Below are 20,863 nucleotides of genomic sequence, written 5' to 3'. Positions count from 1 at the left end.
GCTATGGGAAAATGCTAGCACCGTGCCCACATGGGAAGTACCCAGCGAAGGTCATACTTCTGTAGAGGCCAAATTTCCCAACTCCTCCATCAACCTTTTCTCATTCTTTTTTAATGATCTCGAGTCCATATGATTTTTATTTTTATTTTTTTTGGAAAGTCACACAAAAGTGACCGCTACTGCTGTGGTGTTAGGCAATCTATTTAAACTGTGAACCTCTGTTTCTTTATCTGAAAAAATATTACCTCAGAGATAATTATTTCTGAGACAAAGACCAAAAACTTGTCATTTAAAATGGAGATAATTATCTCCGAGATAATATTCCAGAGATCATGTGTACAATAATAACACCTCCCATATGCACAAGGCTATATTGGCAACTTCAGATCCTATGATACATGACCCTTGCAATACCCCTACAGGTTGACTGAGTAATTATTCCAACCTCCCATTTTATGGATGAGTATTTCCAGTTACCTCATCTCTTAAGTTCCTTTCCAGTTTTCACATCCTGTGGTGGTGTCTAACAGAAGAAGAGAAGCTGAAGCACAGATTGGTGAACTGGTATCACATGGTGGCCCAAATTATTCTATTATGCTGAGCCCGATACTAAATAGTTTGGTTTCCAGAGTAAACAATGGAAATATCTTAAGAACAAGGGACATGGTCATATTTCTTTTGTTCTTTCAAATGTTGAACTGGAACAGTTGCAATGTTAACAAGCGAATGGTTTAGCCAAGTTGAAAAGGACTAAGTATGAAAAGATTATATACCCTTAAAAAGCCAAATGTCAAAAGCAAAATGTTTCTATATTAAGCTTGTGCTACTACGGTGATCTATCTTGGATTTTCACTTCAACCAATTTATTATATTTCTCCCCTAAAACAGGACTAAAATAATTTTAACTAACTGCTTATTTTACACAGAACAGAGTATTTACTTATATAATTTAACTATAATCTATCATATGTTCCCAGTAATTTTATGTGCTACACACACACACATAATTTCATTCATATTTTATATTACTTAAGAGCAAAAACATCATAAATCCTTAAAGAAACAAATGTCATACAGCTGTCCTTACTTACAATTATTTCTATTCTATTCCATTCCCCAGTAATGAAAAACAGGGTTAATGCCATGAAATAGAAGTCAAAGTGATTAAACTGAATAATTATATCAATCCAGATGTTCTTTTTTTGTGTGATAAACTTGCTTGATAATAATCCCTTCACAAACCGACCTATATCTCAAGGGAATTTGAGGATTAAAACTTAATTTAAAACTTGGTTAAGATATTCCTTGAACTCTTTAGAGAAAAAGTCTAAAGCAAATGCAAAGAAATTATCATTAAAGTCAGTCAAAGCAATGCTTTGCATTTTTTCTCCCTAAAGAATACAAACTTAGAATTCACAGAATTATTTTATTAGTCAAGAAAAGGCTTATTTATTACATTTACAATGTGTTGATTTTAATATGTCTCTTTTTATGAAATCATTATATATATTTGCCTCTTTAAAATAGTTTCTTAAATATTAAGCCAAGAACTGACTTGTATGTATGTGTGTATATATATATGTTACTCATTGCTCTCAAGAAACAAGTATATCATTACTTTAAATATTAAAATAGTTGTAGTAATATTTCCATATCTAAACTGGGAAACCATTCAACTATATTGTTATTACAGTCTTGTTTCCATGGCAACTTCTTCACATCACTCTGTTGGTAATCATGGACTCACAGTGCTAAAGGGGCTTCGAAGGTATGTAATAGAATGTTCTCATTGTTCATTTAGGAAACTGAGGATCAAACTTTCAGATTTGTGGCTTCCTCACTGCCAGCCCCATGGCTAGTGTCAGAGCAGAAATAAAAAATGGTTCTTCTGGCCCCATTCTGGCATTCTTTCACCTACATCATACTGCCAAGTACTATTCTAAACTAACACTAAAATTAGCACACACTCATGCACGCAAACACATCCCATATATATACATCAACAAACTCAAGTAGTTTGCTTAAATCAGGCTATTTCATGAGTCAAACGATGCTTTTTATGTTTTTCTGTATTACAAATGAAAATATTTTGGCATGATAATGACAAGATGACTTGCTATCTATGGACCCCAAAACAATTGCTTAAAAAGGGAAAAAATCAGTACTAAACAGTGATTTTTATCTTCTTAACATCCAAACTGCTTTACTATGAATTTTTCTATTTATACTGAAGGTGACTATTGTTCAGGAACTTACAATTATAAATAATAAAAATTAAAAGATATAAAGAAAATCTTTAGTAATATCTATGCAACTTATTTCATGGTTTCAATTTGACAGCCACTGTAAAAATAAAAAATACAAAACACTATAAGGAAAAATAATTCTATGTAATCAAATTTTCATCTATAAATAACAGATTCTAGAGTTTACATCTGTGCTAACACAGTAGCCAACAGCCCCTTGTCAGGCTGATGAAATGTGGTTACTTTTTTTTTTTTGAAATATGGTTATTCTGAACCAAGATGTGCTATAAATGGAAAATACACATCATAGTTCAAAGACTTGACCCCAAACAAGGAATGTAGAATATCTCAAGTTTATACTGATGATATGTTTGAAAGAGGATTTACATATCATTACATAAAATATATCTTTGAAATTAACGTTCCCTGTGTTTGTCTTGTTGTTTTTTGTTTTGGGGTTTTGTTTTGTTTTGTTTTTTTACTTTTTAATGTGGCTATTAGAAAATTTTAAATTACATATGTGACTTGCATTTATGGTTCACATTCTATTTCTACTAACCATTACTGATCGAAACCATTCACATACTACCCTTCCTGTCTGAAATATCGCATTGCTCATTTCTGAAAATACAGAACATGCCCTATATTATCAAATGTGACCTGCCCTCGAATGCTTTAAAAAGCATCTGTCCCATCAGGAATCGAGCACTCTCCTTCTATAAATTGCAAAAGCGTCTTGCTTCTGACCCCACCCATATTATTCCAGTCCCACTGCTAAGATTCAAGTTCCTAGCAAATAGGGTCTATGTACGGTTTTATGTATGTTCATAAGCTGCTTCAGTAAAGAATCAGTAAATTTTTGTTAGACAAGTAAGCAAATATATGTAGTACATATATTCTCAGTTCACTTTCTCTCAAAGCTGTCTTGAGAGGTCAGAATTTTCTAAAATAGGTTCATGACTTAATAAGAGGATACATACCAGTTGGTTGTCAGATACTGTAGAGGATGGCGAGGATAGGTTTGCCTGCAAAATTTGAAACATGGTGTTCATTTAGTGAAATTCACAATTTAACAAAATATCTGTATTTTTAAGTTTTTTTGATGTTCTTTTATTATTAAAGAATACATGTCCACTATAGGATTTTGAAAAGTATAAGGTAAAAGGAAAAACATCATTATGTCACCAAAAAATGATGTGAACATGCTTGGTACATTGCCTAACAATAGTTTTCCTCACCTAACAAGGAATGTTTTATGTGTTACTTTTCCTTAACAACTTAATATAAGTACTATCATAAAACATCAAAAATTCTTCAAGATGAAATAATATTTCAGTTTCTGTATATGCTGCACATTTTACCTAAACATACTAGCATTGGTGGATGTTTAAATTTGTTTACAGCAAATTGACACAACAGATTTTTTTCTTAAAGTATCTTTATACATGAAGGAAAGCATAACAAAATTTTCATGATTTTGGAAAGAAACAATTCAGTTTAAAAAAAAAAAAACTGTTTTCAATCAAAGGGGAGGCTAACATCATTTCTTCCTCCTTGGTTCCTGAACTTCACTCCTTCCATCTGGATTTAGCTTCCTTCTTACTGAAGTAAATGTTGCGGTAGTTCTGCCACACCCTACTGTCATGGACTATGCCTGAAAACGTTTTTATTTTTGTGCTCCTTCTTGAATGAGAGTTCAACTGGACATAGAATTCCACGTTCAGAGTTATTTTCTCTCAGCATTTCTCAGACCCTGTCCCACTGGCTCTGGCTTCTGTCAGTGTTGTCAGTCTAAATGTCCTACGTTGGTGGACCGTTTGTCTTCACACTTGGTTAGCATTTAATACTTTCCTCCATGGGGCACCTGGGTGGTTCAGTCGGTTAAGCATCTGACTCTTGATTTCGGCTCAGGTCGTGATCTCAGGGTCATGATCTCAAGGTTGTGAGATTGAGTCCCCCATGTTAGGCTTTGCACCCAGCATGAATTCTCCTTGTCCCTTTCCCTCTGCTTCTCCCCCCACTCATGTGTTCACTCTACCTCTGAAATAAATAAAATCTTAAAAAAAAAAAAAACAACTTTTTTTCCATGACATTCTGTAATTTCACCATGCTGTATGTGAGGGTGGATTTCTTTTAATGATTCTTTTTTGAGATTTGGTGTGGTCCATCATTCTGAGTATGCATATCTTTCTTCAGTTCTGGAAAGTCTTCCATGAGTAACTCTTCAAATATTGCCTTTCTCACATTATGTCTCATCTCTTCTTAAGAAGATTCTATTAAATATATATTTAGTTTTTTAATCCACCTAATTTCCCTCAATTTCCTTTCATATTTTTATCCTTTTATGCTGCATTCTGCATGGTTTCCACATATACACTTGACGGTTAACTAGTTTTTCTTCAATTTTATATTAATACATTCAACATGACAATTGAATTTTATGTTTTAAAGACTTACTTTTACCTTCCGGAAGTTCTACTTGGTTCTTTTTCAAATCTTTCTTATAATATCTGTAACTCCTTTTAACTACTTTAACATTTTTATTTTTTTAATTTAATTTTATTTTTTCAGTGTACCAAGATTCATTGTTTACCATTTTTAATATGTTTTAGACTTACTAAATAGTGAAAGTTAAAATCTGAGCTCCTGGCTCCCGGCACACAGGTTCTGACGTACCTGTGTTCCACCAAAGCTTTACCTTCTCCGCTTGGAACTCCCATTTCATTTCTGGCATTCAGAAGTTCCTCCTTCTTTACTTCAGATTGGGTCACCTAAACATTTTTAATAATTGTGTTTCATCAAGCTTTCTGCATTTAAGTGGGAGGCTGAGTTCCACATCAACTCCACCCTCAACTGTGATGGGAAGTGGTTAACATACAAATACTTAATTATAAATAATAGACTTGCCTGAAATATGATAAAGTGGTATTCCTAAAATATTCTTATTCTTTTTGAAACTGCAAATGTTTTCAAGGTGTATGATAAATGTGTCAATATTCTTTTTACTTTCTGAGCTATGAATGATAACTGGGAACTGAGAGTTTAGTGGATCTTTTGGTATCGCCAAGTATATAGAAGTATGAATCACCAAACACAAGGACAAGGCACCTGTGGTCCTTCTCACACTATGCCCAATATTGTTCGTTTTCTGCTTTTTGACTCATGCCTTTCTTCACAAGGTCTGCCGCTGCTTGCTGCCATTCATGGTTGCTCTCTGGCAGCAGGATGTCTTGGCTAAATGCTTGCCATCTCTAATTGCTGGGACCAGGTTAGTGGTTAATGTGCACCAAGGTTTATGGCTATGCTGTGCTGCAGAAAATTGCCTTTCAGAATGTTCATCACATTCAGTCCACCTAGGGTTTTGTTTTTAACCTCATAATGTAATATGAGTAATAATTATTTCCTCTAAAGTCTTCATTTTTTTCTCTTAAGTTAATTTCTTATTATTGCAATAGTAAGAGAATTTTCTATGAGTCCCATAAGTTAAGTTAATAGCTTCTATGACATATACTGAAACAAATGTGAGTATTTTGACTGAAACCTAACATAGTTAAGTTTTCATCTCAATAATTATAGGAAAGAAGGGATTACACATGAAAAACAAAGTACTGATTCATCTGTATATAAAGAAGATGCGGTCTATATACACAATGGAATATTACTCCACCATTAGAAAGGATGAAAATCCAACATTTGTATCACCATGGATGGAACTGGAGGAAATTATGCTGAGTGAAGTAAGTCAAGCAGAGAAAGACAATTATCACAGGGTTTCACTTATTTGTGCAGCATAAGGAATAACATGGAAGACATTAGGAGAAGGAAGGGAGAAATGAAGGGGGGTTATCAGAGGAGGAGATAAACCATGAGAGACTATGGACTCCAGGAAACAAACTGAGGGTTTTAGAGGGGAGGCGAGGTGGAGTGATGGGTGAGCCTGGTAGTGGGTATTAAGGAGGGCACGTATTGCATGGAGCACTGGGTGTTATACACAAATAATGAATCATGGAACACTACATCAAAAACTGATGATATACTGTATGGCTACTAAGATAACATAATTTAAAACATCTTTTTAAGTATTCGTGTAATTTAACCACCTTACTGACATTTATCAGTGTGTAGTGCTAAATAATACCAAACTATCAGAGGGGAAAAAGATTATATGTTCAAGAAAAGTTGTGATTAAAATAAAGAAAAATCCAAATATCTTTGAACCAAAATTCCTTTACTGGGAATTATAACATTACAATAAGATACTCAAAAATCCCAATTCCATTTTTATTTTATCTTTTACAATGAATTTCATATCATTTATGTGAGAAACTCTTCCCAGAGAAGGATAGAATTCAATGTGTCCCTCAGGGTGACATAAATATTTATAAAACCACTGTAGATCCTTTACCAAAGAAAAAGAATATTGGCTTCTGTGTATTATGAATATAACCAGATTTTTTCAACCAAGTCGGTCACGTCAAGCTCTTTGAGAAGCCTCACTTTGTTTGCCTAATACAGGTTAGCAGGGTTTATTAAATGCTGTAGGTATAAATATGTTATTAATTTTATAGCAATTATTTTCCAAAAAGGGAGAAAAGCCTGTTTGGTGAAATGAGATCAGAGCAGCGAGAGGTGGGAGAAAGTTACTCTGTCTGAACCACTGCTCCTTGGTTAGTGAAAGAAGGTAGAGAAGCAACTTGATGTTCCTAAGACTAAACTTGAAATTGGATTTGAATAACAACAAAGATTTTAGTTATTCGCATCTATCCACATTAATACTAACTGTGAGGAACAACAATACAGAGGAGTGTAAGGATGGCTGTTGTGTGAAACAAAATCCTACAATCTATTCTAAGGCCTTTAACATCATTTTAATCATAAAAGGAAAGGAACGTATAAGAAAGGAGGAGGATCCATCTTATGCAACATAACATCATTTTAAAAGCTTAGAAACCAACAGAAGACAAAAAAAATGTGAAAGGCATAATTTCTTACTTCAGAGAAAATCTATTAATGAGCTAGATTATATGGAAAAACAAAGAGCAAAAGACAAAGGCAAGAAAGGAGAATTTGAAATCCACTGAAAAATGAATTGCTCCACAGGGCCACCACTGCCCAAGCCAGCTTTGGAGGAACCATGTTCCTTTTCCAAAGACTTGCTGTTAGAGGCATAAGAAGTACAATAAAGCTCCTTAGTCATTGTCTACATTGTTTTTCCTTGCCATGTGCAGCTTTTCCTCATTCTTGACACATGTCTTTTTGGCTGGCATCACACTAGCAGACACCCTCTTGGGGGACTGGAACAGAACCCAGTTGTTCCAGTTGTCTTTGCCTTCTGTACTCTACACTTCCACTTTCAGCTTACTTTTTCCCCTTTCAGCAGTCACATCTCTCCCACCTGGATAAAACAGCCAGTTCAGTATCATTAAAGTGTTTTTCTTCTACCTTTTCTCTGTTGACTCATTGTCCTGAGTTTCCTTTTCTCATGGCTCAAAGAAGTCTAATTAGCGATAATGTTAAATGAATTATGTTACTTCTCCCAGGCAGAAAGACAAAGCTTAAAATATAAACGAGCCCCTAATAATCATTGAGTGCTGAGACCGGTGTTGAGGAAACATAAAATGATAAAATGATAAAGCACTGTCTTTCCCTTAACCTAGCAAGTGCTCCTGTTATTTTTTTTTTAAGATTTTTATTTATTTATTTGTCAGAGAGACAGGCACAGCCAGAGAGGGAACACAAGCAGGGGGTGTAAGAGAGGGAGAAGCAGGCTTCCTGTGGAGCAAGCAGCCTGATGTGGGGCTCAATCCCAGGACGCTAAGACCATGACCCGAGCTGAAGGCAGACACTTAACAACTGAGCCACCCAGGCACCCCAAGTGCTCCTGTTATTTGTACATACATCACTATGTATGCAAAAGAATGAATCCAATAGTAAAAATGTTAGGCACCAAGCCCACAGCGATATATTAGGAGGCGTCATATCTTTTTTGCTTCACGTTCTTTACTCTCTCTATAGACATTACCCTATCTATCTCATTGAAAAACATTTTATAAATTAGTAACTTATCATCCCCAAAAGGCCTAAATACAAGTTTTTTTTTTTTCTTTAAGATTTTATTTATTTGAAAGAGAGAGAATGAGAGAGCAGGAGAGCGGGTAAGGTCAGAGGGAGAAGCAGACCCCCGCTGAGCAGGGAGCCCAATGTGGAACTTGATCCTGGGACTCAAAGATCATGACCTGAGCCGAGGGCAGTCGCTTAACCAACTGAGCCACCCAGGCACCCTAAAGAGTGTATTTTTAACTGATATTTTGGATTATACATGGAAAGGTTCTATTTTACATTTTATACATGTATTTCATGTTATATGTAAAGAGACGGGAGAAAAGGGGAGGGAGGGGGAGATAGAGAATGATAAAGTAAATGTAGTAAAAAGTTAACATAGGGGCGCCTGGGTGACTCAGTGGGTTAAGCCTCTGCCTTCGGCTCAGGTCATGATCTCAGGGTTCTGGGATCGAGTCCCGCATCGGGCTCTCTGCTCAGCAGTGAGCCTGCTTCCCCTCTCTCTCTGCCTGTCTCTCTGCCAACGTGTGATCTCTCTCTCTCTCTCTCTCTGTGTCAATAAATAAATAAAATCTTAAAAAAAAAAGTTAACATATATGTGTATCTGGGTAAATACATGAGAATTCTTTGTGCTCTTCTTACAACTCCTCTAAGTCTGAAATTATTTCAAAACAAATTGAAGTACTGTCCATTTGGGTCGGTCAGGGTGCACGATCTGCTTTCCAGGGATGCTCTTCTGAAGTCGTAAAGCTGACAAACATGCTCCAGGATCTAACGCAGACTTCCAAAAACCAACGCAGTCTCCCCTACTCCCCAGATACCACCCGCATGTCTATGTCCTCGACTCCAACCCAAACACCAGGCACTATCGGCATTTAGGGGCAGTTGCTTCGTGTAGAGCTCGTTTCCAGTCAGAAACCGGAATTACCAGCCCATCAAACTACAAACTACATCAAACTGCCTAAATTGGAGACAGTGACCTTTACTTGAATAACTGTGTGTATGTATGTGTGTGTGTATGTGTGTATGTGTGTGTGTGTGTGTGTGTGTGTGTGTGTATACATATATATATATATATATATATATATATATAGTGGGGAATATTCTTAATAAAGCTTGACACATTTTTTAATACATTGTGATATTTTGAAAGCAATATGCATCCATTTTTATGACATTTTTCTGTCCCTCAAGCTCATTAAGATGGGATCTTACCTGTTTACTATATAACCTTCAATAGGTCTGTCTCTTATTTCTCTGGCACTTAAAGTAACTCATGCAATGGAGAGAGTTTATAAAATAAGTTGTTATCTATAGGCTGTGATTCCAACTAAGGGCTTTTTGATAAATTAGTAATGGATCTAATACTTGTCTTATTTTCTGAGGTTGCTCTTTGTTAAGAAAGCACACTGTGGTTTTGAATTATATGAATGAAATAATTTATACTGGTTGTAGTTAATGAAAAATAAATATTTACAAAGACAAGTGCAATGCAAAGGAAAAAATGACATTCCCCTCCAAATATGATAGACTGAAAACAGAATAAAATAGAAATTCAAATAAAAAAATTCATTCCTTTACATAGGAGGAAAGAAATTCTCTAAAAGTAAGTGTCATGATAAACAATCACATAGGAGGAAAGAAATTCTTTAAAAGTAAGTATCATGAGAAATAATTACTCTTACACATTATCTGATAAATTATGAGTTAAATTATCAGAGTGATATAAAATGTTAGAAATATAATAGATATTATTTTAGATATTGCCATCAAATATGAAATTATTCAAAGTTTAGCCTGAAGGTTATTGAACATGAAGAAATAATTTAGACCTAGAATATAAATGCTAATGGATAAAATATTTAAGGAAAACAAACCATTTCCATATTTTCTATAGTTCTCATACAACTATTAATGGCAAGGGCTTTGACACGAGGCAGAGCTGGTTGGATTTTGCCTACTCTGACTTCCAAGACTTGGTTTCCTCCTTTGTCATATGAAGATCTTAAAATAATAATACCCACTTCGTAAGACTAGTGTAAGGTTAAGTGAAATACTTCAGTCTCATTTGCAAGGTAAGAACTCAAAACAATTGAATGGAATATTGTTGATAAATTAATAGAGTCAGTCTTGCAAGTGACCTGTGGAGATCACCACTACTCAACATGTTGTTAGCCTCACTTAAATTCTACTACACTTAAGAAGACCTCAATTTACTTTAAAATCACTTGCAATTCAAGTACACCATGAATTGAAGAAAACTTTGACTTTAATTATACTGAATTGATGGTACTTTTCAAGCATCTGGCTTATCCTAAAAAAAAACAGACTATGTGAAATGTAACAAGATGTGCAATAAAGAATAAGAATAGGAAACTAATTGTTTTTCATTTTCTTTTCTTTTCTTTTTTCCATGAAAAAGAAAAGCAGCATTTTACCAAAGTTCCCAGAAAGAGGAATTAGTCATACAATTTCTCGTTATTTAATAAAACCATTATAATCATCCCAGGAACACTGGAAATCCAATAGATAATACAGCTTCATCAAAAATTAGCAACTTGATAAATCTGCTTACAGTTCAACCAATTCTACAGCCAGCGCTTCTCTAATGTCTACAAGCATCTTGCTCATTCCCTATTTGTTTACTGTCTCCCCCATTATAAGCTGTAGAAATGGGGACCTTATTAGGTTCATCCCTCACCCCAGTGACTCCTCAGCGAGTAGACATGGTAGACACTCAGTAAATACTTGTTGAATCAATGCATAAGAGTAGGAAATTGAGTAATAGAACTAGCTAGAAAATTCTAAGTTTTCCACTAGTTGTGATTCATGGGTCATATACTGTACTTTCAGAGAGACCCCAGATATAGGGATTTTGAGTGGTCTATGCTAATCTGTTGAGGATATCCTCAAATATCTCAATACTTTTTCTCTGGTTCTCATCCTAAGTCTTCTCCTTTTCCCTCTGTGGTGCATGAGTTGGTAAACAGGGGATCCCTGTTTTCTAAATTGAATCTAAGAATTTCTACAGTCAATGACACTGCAAGCCCGAGCAGGTATATACTGCAGAGATGCCTACTTCCTTCAAAGTCTGCAGAGAGGTGGTGAAGTACTGAAAAGACTTCTCAGATTTGCTTTTGAGTTTCCATGGGAGTGGAAGAGAAAAAAATATAGCAAAAGATTAATTAATTAATTGAGTGAAAGCTATCTAAGTCATCTTTAAGGTAAGGTATCTTATAGGCAATATAAATATGGGAAATTTCTAGAAGAAAATACAACTATGTCATTGTTTTAAAATCAGAACATACTGTATTTAAAATAGATTGTTCACATGAGACCAACGCTTATAGCTGAAGTGGACTTCTGCTCGAAAATTTCATCTTTTTCTTCTCAAAATAAATGTATCAGACATCACTTGGTAAATATAACAACTATAGCCAAATATTTAGAAGTGTGATTTCCCTATGATTTGGCACCATAGAACTGGGTTTTACATTCTGCCATAAAATTATCCTTGATAGTCTTCTAAAAGACATGGACATATTTGAGGTGTCACAAAGAACAATTTAAATGTTGTAAGAGAAAGTAAAAAAATTAAGCTTCTCACTCAAGAAACCAAATGTAATCAAAGTGAAGAATGCTATCTGAATCAGAGTTCATATTTGGTCTAGTCTATACTAATCTATTTGATGATTCATTGTTAACATTGAATGACTCAAATGCTCTCAGAAAGTTTAGGGCAAATGTTAACCTACTTTAATTAAGTCTGATAACTTATTGAAGAATAATTTGAAATAAACTCTAACTAAGGAGCTTGAAGCAGCCCCTCCAGAATTATTCCAATTGGTACCAAGTTAACTACCCACAGGGAAGGACGAGAGGATGTTTATCAGCCCCTCCCCATCTTCTTGTGAATGAGTCTCCATCAGAGGCACTTTGGTGACAGGTAGGAGTAGGTGAGAAAGACATGAGAAATCAAAAACTCGCAGCTATTTTTTCCTGGGTCTGGCTCTTGTAGCATGTATTAGTCACAAAAAGTACTGAAACCACTTTAGGGAACTTTCATTTCTTGTATTCAACTTCAGAATCAAGGAACTCCATTAAGTCATGGCACTTCTACTCTTTCCAAGATAAAAAGGAGAAGAGAAAGGGGGAGGCATAGATGAAGGGAAAAGCAAAGGAAAATAAGAGGAAGAAAGCGAAGAACTATTATTTATTCCTGTATGTCAGGACTACATCAAGGGCCTTTCATACATTAACTAATATGAATCATACATCAGGCAATTATTAGTTTCCCAATTTTATAGATGAAAAAATTAAGGCATAGAGAGGTTAAGTTATTTTACCAGGATCAGACAGCAAACAGCCATATTATGATTTAAACTTGGGTATAGTCTACTAAATGTCTCTAGTCTTTTAAGTATTACTCCAAATGGATTTCAATAAAAACGAGAGTGAAATCTTCTGGATAAATACTCTAAGCAGTGTTCCTATCCATATCCTCTAAACATCAATTCCTAAATGTGATAAAATTTGGTGATTTCAACCAGTTTATTACTTGCTTAGGGAGATCCGAATGAAGGCAGAAATACAAAAATTGGAAAGAGAGTATGTCACAAAGTATGCAATTAATGACTATGCATTCTTGATGATGATGATAGTGATGGAAATAGCGTATTAGAAAATATAAGGTATAACCTAAAAGAAATAATTTACTGTTTTGTTTTAAACTAAAAACTTAACACTTGCTTAGGAGAAAATCTTGTTTCTGTTGAAGATATATGATCAGAAGTGGCAGCTGGCCACAGGGTGGATTATGAGTTGAGTAAAGAATGGAAACGTGATGGGGCTATATGTGTGTGCCTAAGGCATTCACAGCCAGAGCCATAATTAATTGAATCAAGTATGTGAGTCTCTATCTACACATCTATTACTCTATTTTTGCTCCTAAGTGGAAATTAGTTTATTTGACAATAATTTAAATCAAAAAGAAAGCAAAAAACTAGTCAAAACCAGCTAAATTGGCCATCCCATTGGAAATTGACAAATCTTAATGGTTCAAGTATATGAATTGACTCCTTTATGATAAGCACAATAACCTTTTACAAAAATGAACGTGTCATTGAAGCTCTGATATTTAGAAAGACAGAAAACAGATGTTGGAGTTCCATTTTATTTAGCCAAACTAATCAAACTAGACCTCACTTAAGAAGGAATTTATTCAATAAACTTACCTGACCTAAACTGATCTTCCACATCTGGGTGAATCATACCATCCTACCCCTTTCCACTTATGAAAAATATCAACTAATTCAATTTTAATGACTGTATAATTGAGTTCCCTCTAAAGCATACACACCCACCCAATAAAAAAGCAGTGTATATCATTATGAAGGGACTTACATATTTGGTTTCTCGACCAGCTGCTCTCGGAAAAGTTGTAGGCATCTGTATGAAAAGAAAAATAATTATACTACTGAAGTAACCACAAAAATATTGAAAGATTCTACTTCTGGGATAAGTGTTCACCTTTTTTTTTTTTTTTTGTCATTATGAATTTCTAACCATTCTGCTCTCTTTTCTATACAAAACACTGTTCTTCTGAAAATTATTTCATTCAACTATATCACTTCATTACTCTTTTCATTGTCATTATCTATCAGTTTTCTGATAAGTTTTCCCATATTTACTGATGACATCCATTCATGAATTATAATGGCCCCTTACGGGATTTCTGCCATTTCCAAAATTCACATGGAAGTCTCTAACCTCTCACTTCTTCAAGCCACTGAACTCCAGAGGTATTCTCATCCATTCCATTTCACTCATCCATTCTCAGGATCATTCCTAGACTTTGCCTTCACAAATAAAATGCGAAATCTGTAAAATTTTAATTTAAGCATCCTATTCTGAGAATTCTATCTCCCATTCACTTCTCAAATGTCCCCAATACAACATTTTTTAGCCCCATTGAGACTCCAAAATCAATGAGTTTTACCAGTTCCTTAGTGGTGTTATTACCCCTTAGTTTACATATATTTCAAATTATCAGTTATTTTAATACCTTAATTTCTCTGGCCTCCCTTTCTCTTTATGATAAACTCACCCTGAAAAAAAAAAAAAAAGAGAGGGAGAGAGAGAGAGAGAAGAAAACCACAACCCTGGTGGGCCTTATCATCTATTTTCTCTAAACTTGAAAAGCAAAACATTGTGGATAAACTCTCTCAACCAAGCTAATTGATTTCATTATAAATTAACGGTTACCAACTTCAAATGAGCATTCAATACTGTCAGATAAGCCTCTAATTTTTCTCTTGTAGGCCCACTTTCCTACTTTTTGAAATGAGATGTGTTATTTGAGTCATTTATCTCCTCAGCAAATATTTATTATATATCTACTATGTGCCAGGAACTTTTCTATACCCTTCAGTTTATAACTAAACAAAACAGACAAAGATACCCTGTCCTTGGGGAGCTTACACTCTAGCAAGATAGAAGGTAAACAATAAAATAATGAATAAGTAAATTACACTGTATGTTGCAGGTAAATCATATATTTCACTATATGTTATGCAAAAAAAAAAAAAATAGAAATAATTTGAAGCCTAGGGTAATGTATTCTTCCAGAGAAAATCTTTTCTTCTTCCAAAAACCTATTTCTTTCAGATAACCCAAGTGTTACGAAGGTCAGGAGTGCTGAGGGCTTTTAAATAAGATAGCCAATCTAGAGAAGGTGACATTTGGGTTAAGATTTGAAGGAAGTAAGGGAGCTGGATATGTACAATCTAAAAAAAGAGCATTTCAACAAGATGGAACAAATGTAAAGTTCTCAAAATTAATTCCCACCTCAGAATGGTAGCTCAAGGACTCAAAGCAATCCTTTCAAAATAGACAACAATAATTAAAATATTTAAAACAATATTGACATATTATTTATTAAAAACATCAATGAGCTAATAAAAAGAAAAAAAGAACTTGGGCACAAGATCAGGAAAAGATGGGAATCCAAATAGATGAGTCAAGCATCTGAGACCAGCTTTTATCCTAAAGATGTTTGTGAACAATAATGAGTTGCTTGAGAAGCTGATCCAAACTTTTGACTGTCTTAGAGGCGTAGGGCGATAAAAGTCAGAATCCATGATCCCCAAGAATAGACTGAGACTCAGGGCTAAGAATGATTTAGAAGACCTCACATAGTCTTCAGGCTTGCCTCGAATCATGAAAACAACTGTTTAGAAAAAAATCATCCCCAAACCATAGATTAAATTAAGAAATCCTTCCTTGCTAATGCTTCTGGTGTCTGACAGAAGCAAAGAAAAAGCTCTCTGTAGTAAGAAAATATCATCTGAGCCCTCAAATAATTTCTATAAATTAACTTTTGAGTAGAATATCCAACACACAGATTCAAACACACAAAGAGGTAAGACAATGTGAGTGAAAATGAGCAGAAATAATGAACAACCAAAAAACACCCACAGAGAATCCAGAAATCTGTTTTCTAAGAACCAGACTGAAAACAACCATAGTTACCAACATGCTTTTTCTGAGATAAAAGTTAAGCTTGCAGATTTTTACAAGGCACTAGAATCTATAAGAAGTGATATAACTGATTTGAAAACAGGACAAAATGTGCTGAGACAAGAGCATGGTTGGCACATTCGAGGCACAGGAAGGAAGCAGGCAGAGCGGGCATGCTGGGAGCAGGGCAGGAGAGCAGGGAAGCAGTGACGGAAGGGCTGGGACACCAGATCATAGAGGCCCTTCCAGGAGCTTGTAAGGACTTTGTTTATATCTAAAGGAAATGTGTAGGCACTGCTGGTTTTTGGCTGAGGGGGGCCATAATCCGACTTATGCTTGAAAAGGATCTCTCTCTTTGATGTGTTAAAAATGAATCATAGTGAGGCAAGGATAGAGGGAAAAAAAATATTGCACTATCCAGCAAAACATGAGGATGGCTCAGCAGTATGGAAAGCATGAAATAATCATATTCTACATACATTTGAGATCTACAGCAATAGGTATTCTTTTTTTTTAAATTTTTATTTATTTATTTGACAGAGAGAGATCACAAGTAGGCAGAGAGGCAGGCAGAGAGTGAGAGGGAAGCAGGCTCCCTACTGAGCAGAGAGCCCAATGCAGGGCTCGATCCCAGGGTCCTGGGATCATGACCTGAGCCAAAGGCAGAGGCTTTAACCCACTGAGCCACCCAGGCGCCCCAGCAATAGGGATTCTTATAGCAATGTGGAATATGAGAGAGAGAGAAGAATAAAACTTGACAACAAAATTTCTGGCCTTGTGCAAACAAGATTAGAATTCTATAGGTAGAGATGGGAAGGCAGGATATGAAATAGTTTTTGTGGGAAGAAATCTAGATTTTAAGTTTTCAGATATTTATTAAAAATCTAAATGGAAACAGAGAATAGATATTTGGGAGAATAGAATTTGGAGATAATCCTGGACTAGAGATAGAAATTTGAGAGTTGTTAGCATAGACTTGTCTTTCAAAATACCAAAGGAATGAATACAGAGAGGAATGAGAAATCCAAGAACTGAGTCCAGGGTCACTCTAGCGTTTATAATTCAGGAAGAGGAGGATGAGCCAGCAAAGGATCCTAAGAAATAATAATGGCAAGTGATGTAGGACAAAAGCTGAGAGAGCAGTGTCCTGGAAGGCACTAGAGGAACGCGTGCAAAAGAGGAGGGTGTGTCTACTATCTCCAATTTTGCAGTTATGGCAGCTCTGACCAGAGCTGAGTTTATAACAATGGGAAACAGGGGAAAGTGGTCTGGGCAGCACAGTGAGGGCACAGACCATTTATGGGGAATGAGGGAATTGAAATCAGAACACCTAATGGTTTTCAATTTTTTCTTTTCTAATCTCTTCCCCAACATATGGTTGCTTTTCAATCTCAGTTCATAATCTTAAACCTTTCTTCACTGAAAAGTGTTAGTAATTGAATAACTAAAAATATGGGTCACAAAATTCTTCATTTTCCTTCCATCCACCTATAAACATGCTTGCACTCACACCTGACATTTCCTCTGTTTTCTGTTCTGTTACAATGGCAGGTTTCCAGGTTTTAACCAAATGACACTTATTTGAATTAGGCTGTAGGTTCTATGTCCTTCTGAGGGAATTTCATCCTTTAGGGTCTCCCTTTCTTTGTATAATTAGTACCTCCCCTCTAGTGAATCTACCCCCATGCCAACCTGCTCTTATCATTTTCAGCTTTAAAAAGCAACCCAGAAATTCCTTGACCCTACTCCAGGCCCAATTTCCTTCTCCCTTTCACAGCCCAACATTTCCAAGTAGTTGTTTCTGTCTGTTTGTTTTACTTATTCTGTCTCTGCTTTCTCATCACATATCACTTTTCAACATTAGAGATAAGGGCAGCAGAGGGGTAATATGAGGGAGAAAAATTTGAGGACGGTGAAAAGAAGTATCTCTGAGGATAATTTCAAGATGTCCCTTCAGCCAGGCTGGGGGAAAGGGGACAGTTAAACACAGGTTTGGACAACTGGACAGTTCTTGAGGCCTTCCTCGGAGATGACAATGGAAACGGCTCTTTGAAGAGGAACGTGGAAAGCCATAAACAAAGGTACAGAGAGGCAAAGATGAGGGACGTCATCACCAGGGTGGGAAGAGAATGGCATGGGGAGAGCGGTTGACATTACAGCTTTCTACAGCCTGAAACACATGTTCTTTTTGTTCTTCATAAAACAAAAACAAAAGATAAAACTCAACAGAATTGGCAAATCCTAGGCCCTAGGCTTTTGTGTCTTCCACCTCGGCAGCAGGCACACATAGAGCCAAGCAAGCCAATATGCTCTAAGAACTTTGAGTTTCCATGGAAAAATAATAAGAATCTGAAAAATGTGAATACTATAGGAAAAAAACAATGGTGCTGTTATTCCTCTCCTAGATTTTTACACAAAAGAAACATGTCCATACAAAATCTTGTTTATAAGTGGTCTTAGCAGCTCTACTGGTAATAGCACCTAAGCAGAAATAACCCAATTGGGGATTTCATCAAGATCAAAAGCTTTTGCACAGCAAAGGAAACAGTTAACAAAACCAAAAGACAACTGACAGAATGGGAGAAGATATTTGCAAACGACATATCAGATAAAGGGCTAGTGTCCAAAATCTATAAGGAACTTAGCAAACTCAACACCCAAAGAACAAACAATCCAATCAAGAAATGGGCAGAGGACATGAACAGACATTTCTGCAAAGACATCCAGATGGCCAACAGACACATGAAAAAGTGCTCCACGTCACTCGGCATCAGGGAAATACAAATCAAAACCACAATGAGATATCACCTCACACCAGTCAGAATGGCTAAAATTAACAAGTCAGGAAATGACAGATGCTGGCGAGGATGCAGAGAAAGGGGAACCCTCCTCCACTGTTGGTGGGAATGCAAGCTGGTGCAACCACTCTGGAAAACAGCATGGAGGTTCCTCAAAATGTTGAAAATAGAACTACCCTATGACCCAGCAATTGCACTACTGGGTATTTACCCTAAAGATACAGACGTAGTGATCCGAAGGGGCACGTGTACCCGAATGTTTACAGCAGCAATGTCTACAATAGCCAAACTATGGAAAGAACCTAGATGTCTATCAACAGATGAATGGATAAAGAAGATGTGGTATATATACACAATGGAATACTATGCAGCCATCAAAAGAAATGAAATCTTGCCATTTGCGACAACGTGGATGGAACTAGAGCATATCATGCTTAGTGAAATAAGTCAATTGAAGAAAGACAACTATCATATGATCTCCCTGATATGAGGACATGGAGAAGCAACATGGGGGGTTAGGGGGATAGGAGAAGAATAAATGAAACAAGATGGGATTGGGAGGGAGACAAACCATAAATGACTCTTAATCTCACAAAACAAACTGGGGGTTGCTGGGGGGAGGTGGGATTGGGAGAGGGGGAGGGGGCTATGGACATTGGGGAGGGGAGGCGAACCATAAGAGACTATGGACTCTGAAAAACAACCTGAGGGTTTTGAAGGGCCAGGGGTGGGAGGTTGGGGGAACAGGTGGTGGGTAATAGGGAGGGCACGTTTTGCATGGAGCACTGGGTGTTGTGCAAAAACAATTGAATACTGTTACGCTGAAAAAAATAAATAAAATGGGAAAAAAAAAAAAGAAATAACCCAATTGTCCGTCAAGTGGTGAATAGTTAACCCATGGTACGACCATATGACGGAATACTACTCAGCTGTGAAAACAAATGAACTATTGATACATGGAAAAACATGGATGAATCTCATCTGATTTTTACTATGTATAAACAGTGAGACTCAAAGGACCACAGACTATATAATTCTATTTATATCACATTCTTGAAAAGGTAAAAGTATAGAAACAGAGAAGAGATCAGTAGCTGTCTGATGCTTGGGTTGGAGGGAGGGACATACTACAAAGGAATACAAGGGAACTTTTTCATTTGATGGAAGTGTTTTGTACTTCAGACATGGTAGTGGTCACACAATTGTATTATGCTTTGTGAAAACCCATAGAACTGTACACTGAAAGGGTAAATTTAACAATGGGTAAACTATACCTCAAAAAATATGACTTTAAAAAGGAAAACTATATCCGACATAACAATTAACATAAAAATTAATAGATACTGAATAAATTCTTGAATTGAAATATCAAATCAAGGAATCCCCTTGAAGAAATTAGGAAGCAGTAAATAGAAAAAAAATGTATAAATATTAAGGCTTATGGAAAACAGAATGCAGAAGGGACAAAATCACTTTATAGGAGTCCCAGGAGGAAGAAACATTTGAAAACTAATGACTAAAAATTATCCTGAATGTAAGGGGCAGAAAAGATTGAAAACTTCAAAGGAGAGGTCACAGAGAGTACCAATCCAGACACGTAAAAGAAAAAAATGCACCCCTTGTTATAAGAAAAATCAGTCACATTAGAGATAAAATTCTACAAACCAAGAAACAAACTTTTTTTATTTTTTTTTATTATTATGTTCAGTTAGCTGACATATAGAACATCATTCATTTTGGATGTAGTGTTCAATGATTCAGTAGCTGTGTGTAACACTCAGTGCTCATCACAACACAGTATTAAGGAAGAAACAGACTCTTAATTCTAGAGAACACACTGATGGTTACCAGAGAGGAGCTGGGTGAGGGGATGGGTGAAATAGGTGGTGGGGATTAAGGAGTGCACTTGTGATGAGCACCAGGTGTTGTGTAGAACTATACTGTACACCGAAAACTAATATAACACTAATATATGTTAACTATATTGGGATTAAATAAAAAAATTAATAAAGAAGTAAGTACTGCACCCCAAAAAAAAAAACTTAGAAAGAATACAGAGGCACTCTGTAAATGATCACTCTGTAGCAGAAGATTAAATATCATGCTGGCAAAATACTTCACAAGTATGTTGTTGAAGAAAAAGAACCTAGGGGGAAAAAAGTGTTGAAGAGACAGGACCTATAATTTTCTGTTCAACAAAACTGTAATTTAAATGAAAGGGCAAAATAAAGATATTCTCAA

The 20,863-nt window shown here is 35.8% G+C and overlaps 1 protein-coding gene across 1 annotated transcript in view; it reads right to left on the bottom strand.

The window, feature by feature from the left end:
* Positions 1-20,863, bottom strand: part of LOC123941851 (muscular LMNA interacting protein) — a 259,159-nt gene that overhangs the window by 61,803 nt on the left and 176,493 nt on the right. The window contains exons 9-10 of the mRNA XM_046005630.1: positions 13,710-13,754; positions 3,227-3,271 (exon numbers count right to left, since the gene is read on the bottom strand). Of these exons, the coding sequence (XP_045861586.1) occupies positions 3,227-3,271; positions 13,710-13,754 (90 nt within the window). The remainder of the gene's footprint in view (positions 1-3,226; positions 3,272-13,709; positions 13,755-20,863) is intronic.

This window comes from Meles meles, chromosome 5 (genome assembly GCF_922984935.1).
Source record: "Meles meles chromosome 5, mMelMel3.1 paternal haplotype, whole genome shotgun sequence".
NCBI classification, from domain to species: domain Eukaryota; kingdom Metazoa; phylum Chordata; class Mammalia; order Carnivora; family Mustelidae; genus Meles; species Meles meles.
The sequence above is the reverse complement of the archived record's forward strand: the minus strand, read 5'-3'. Positions and strand labels throughout refer to the sequence as shown.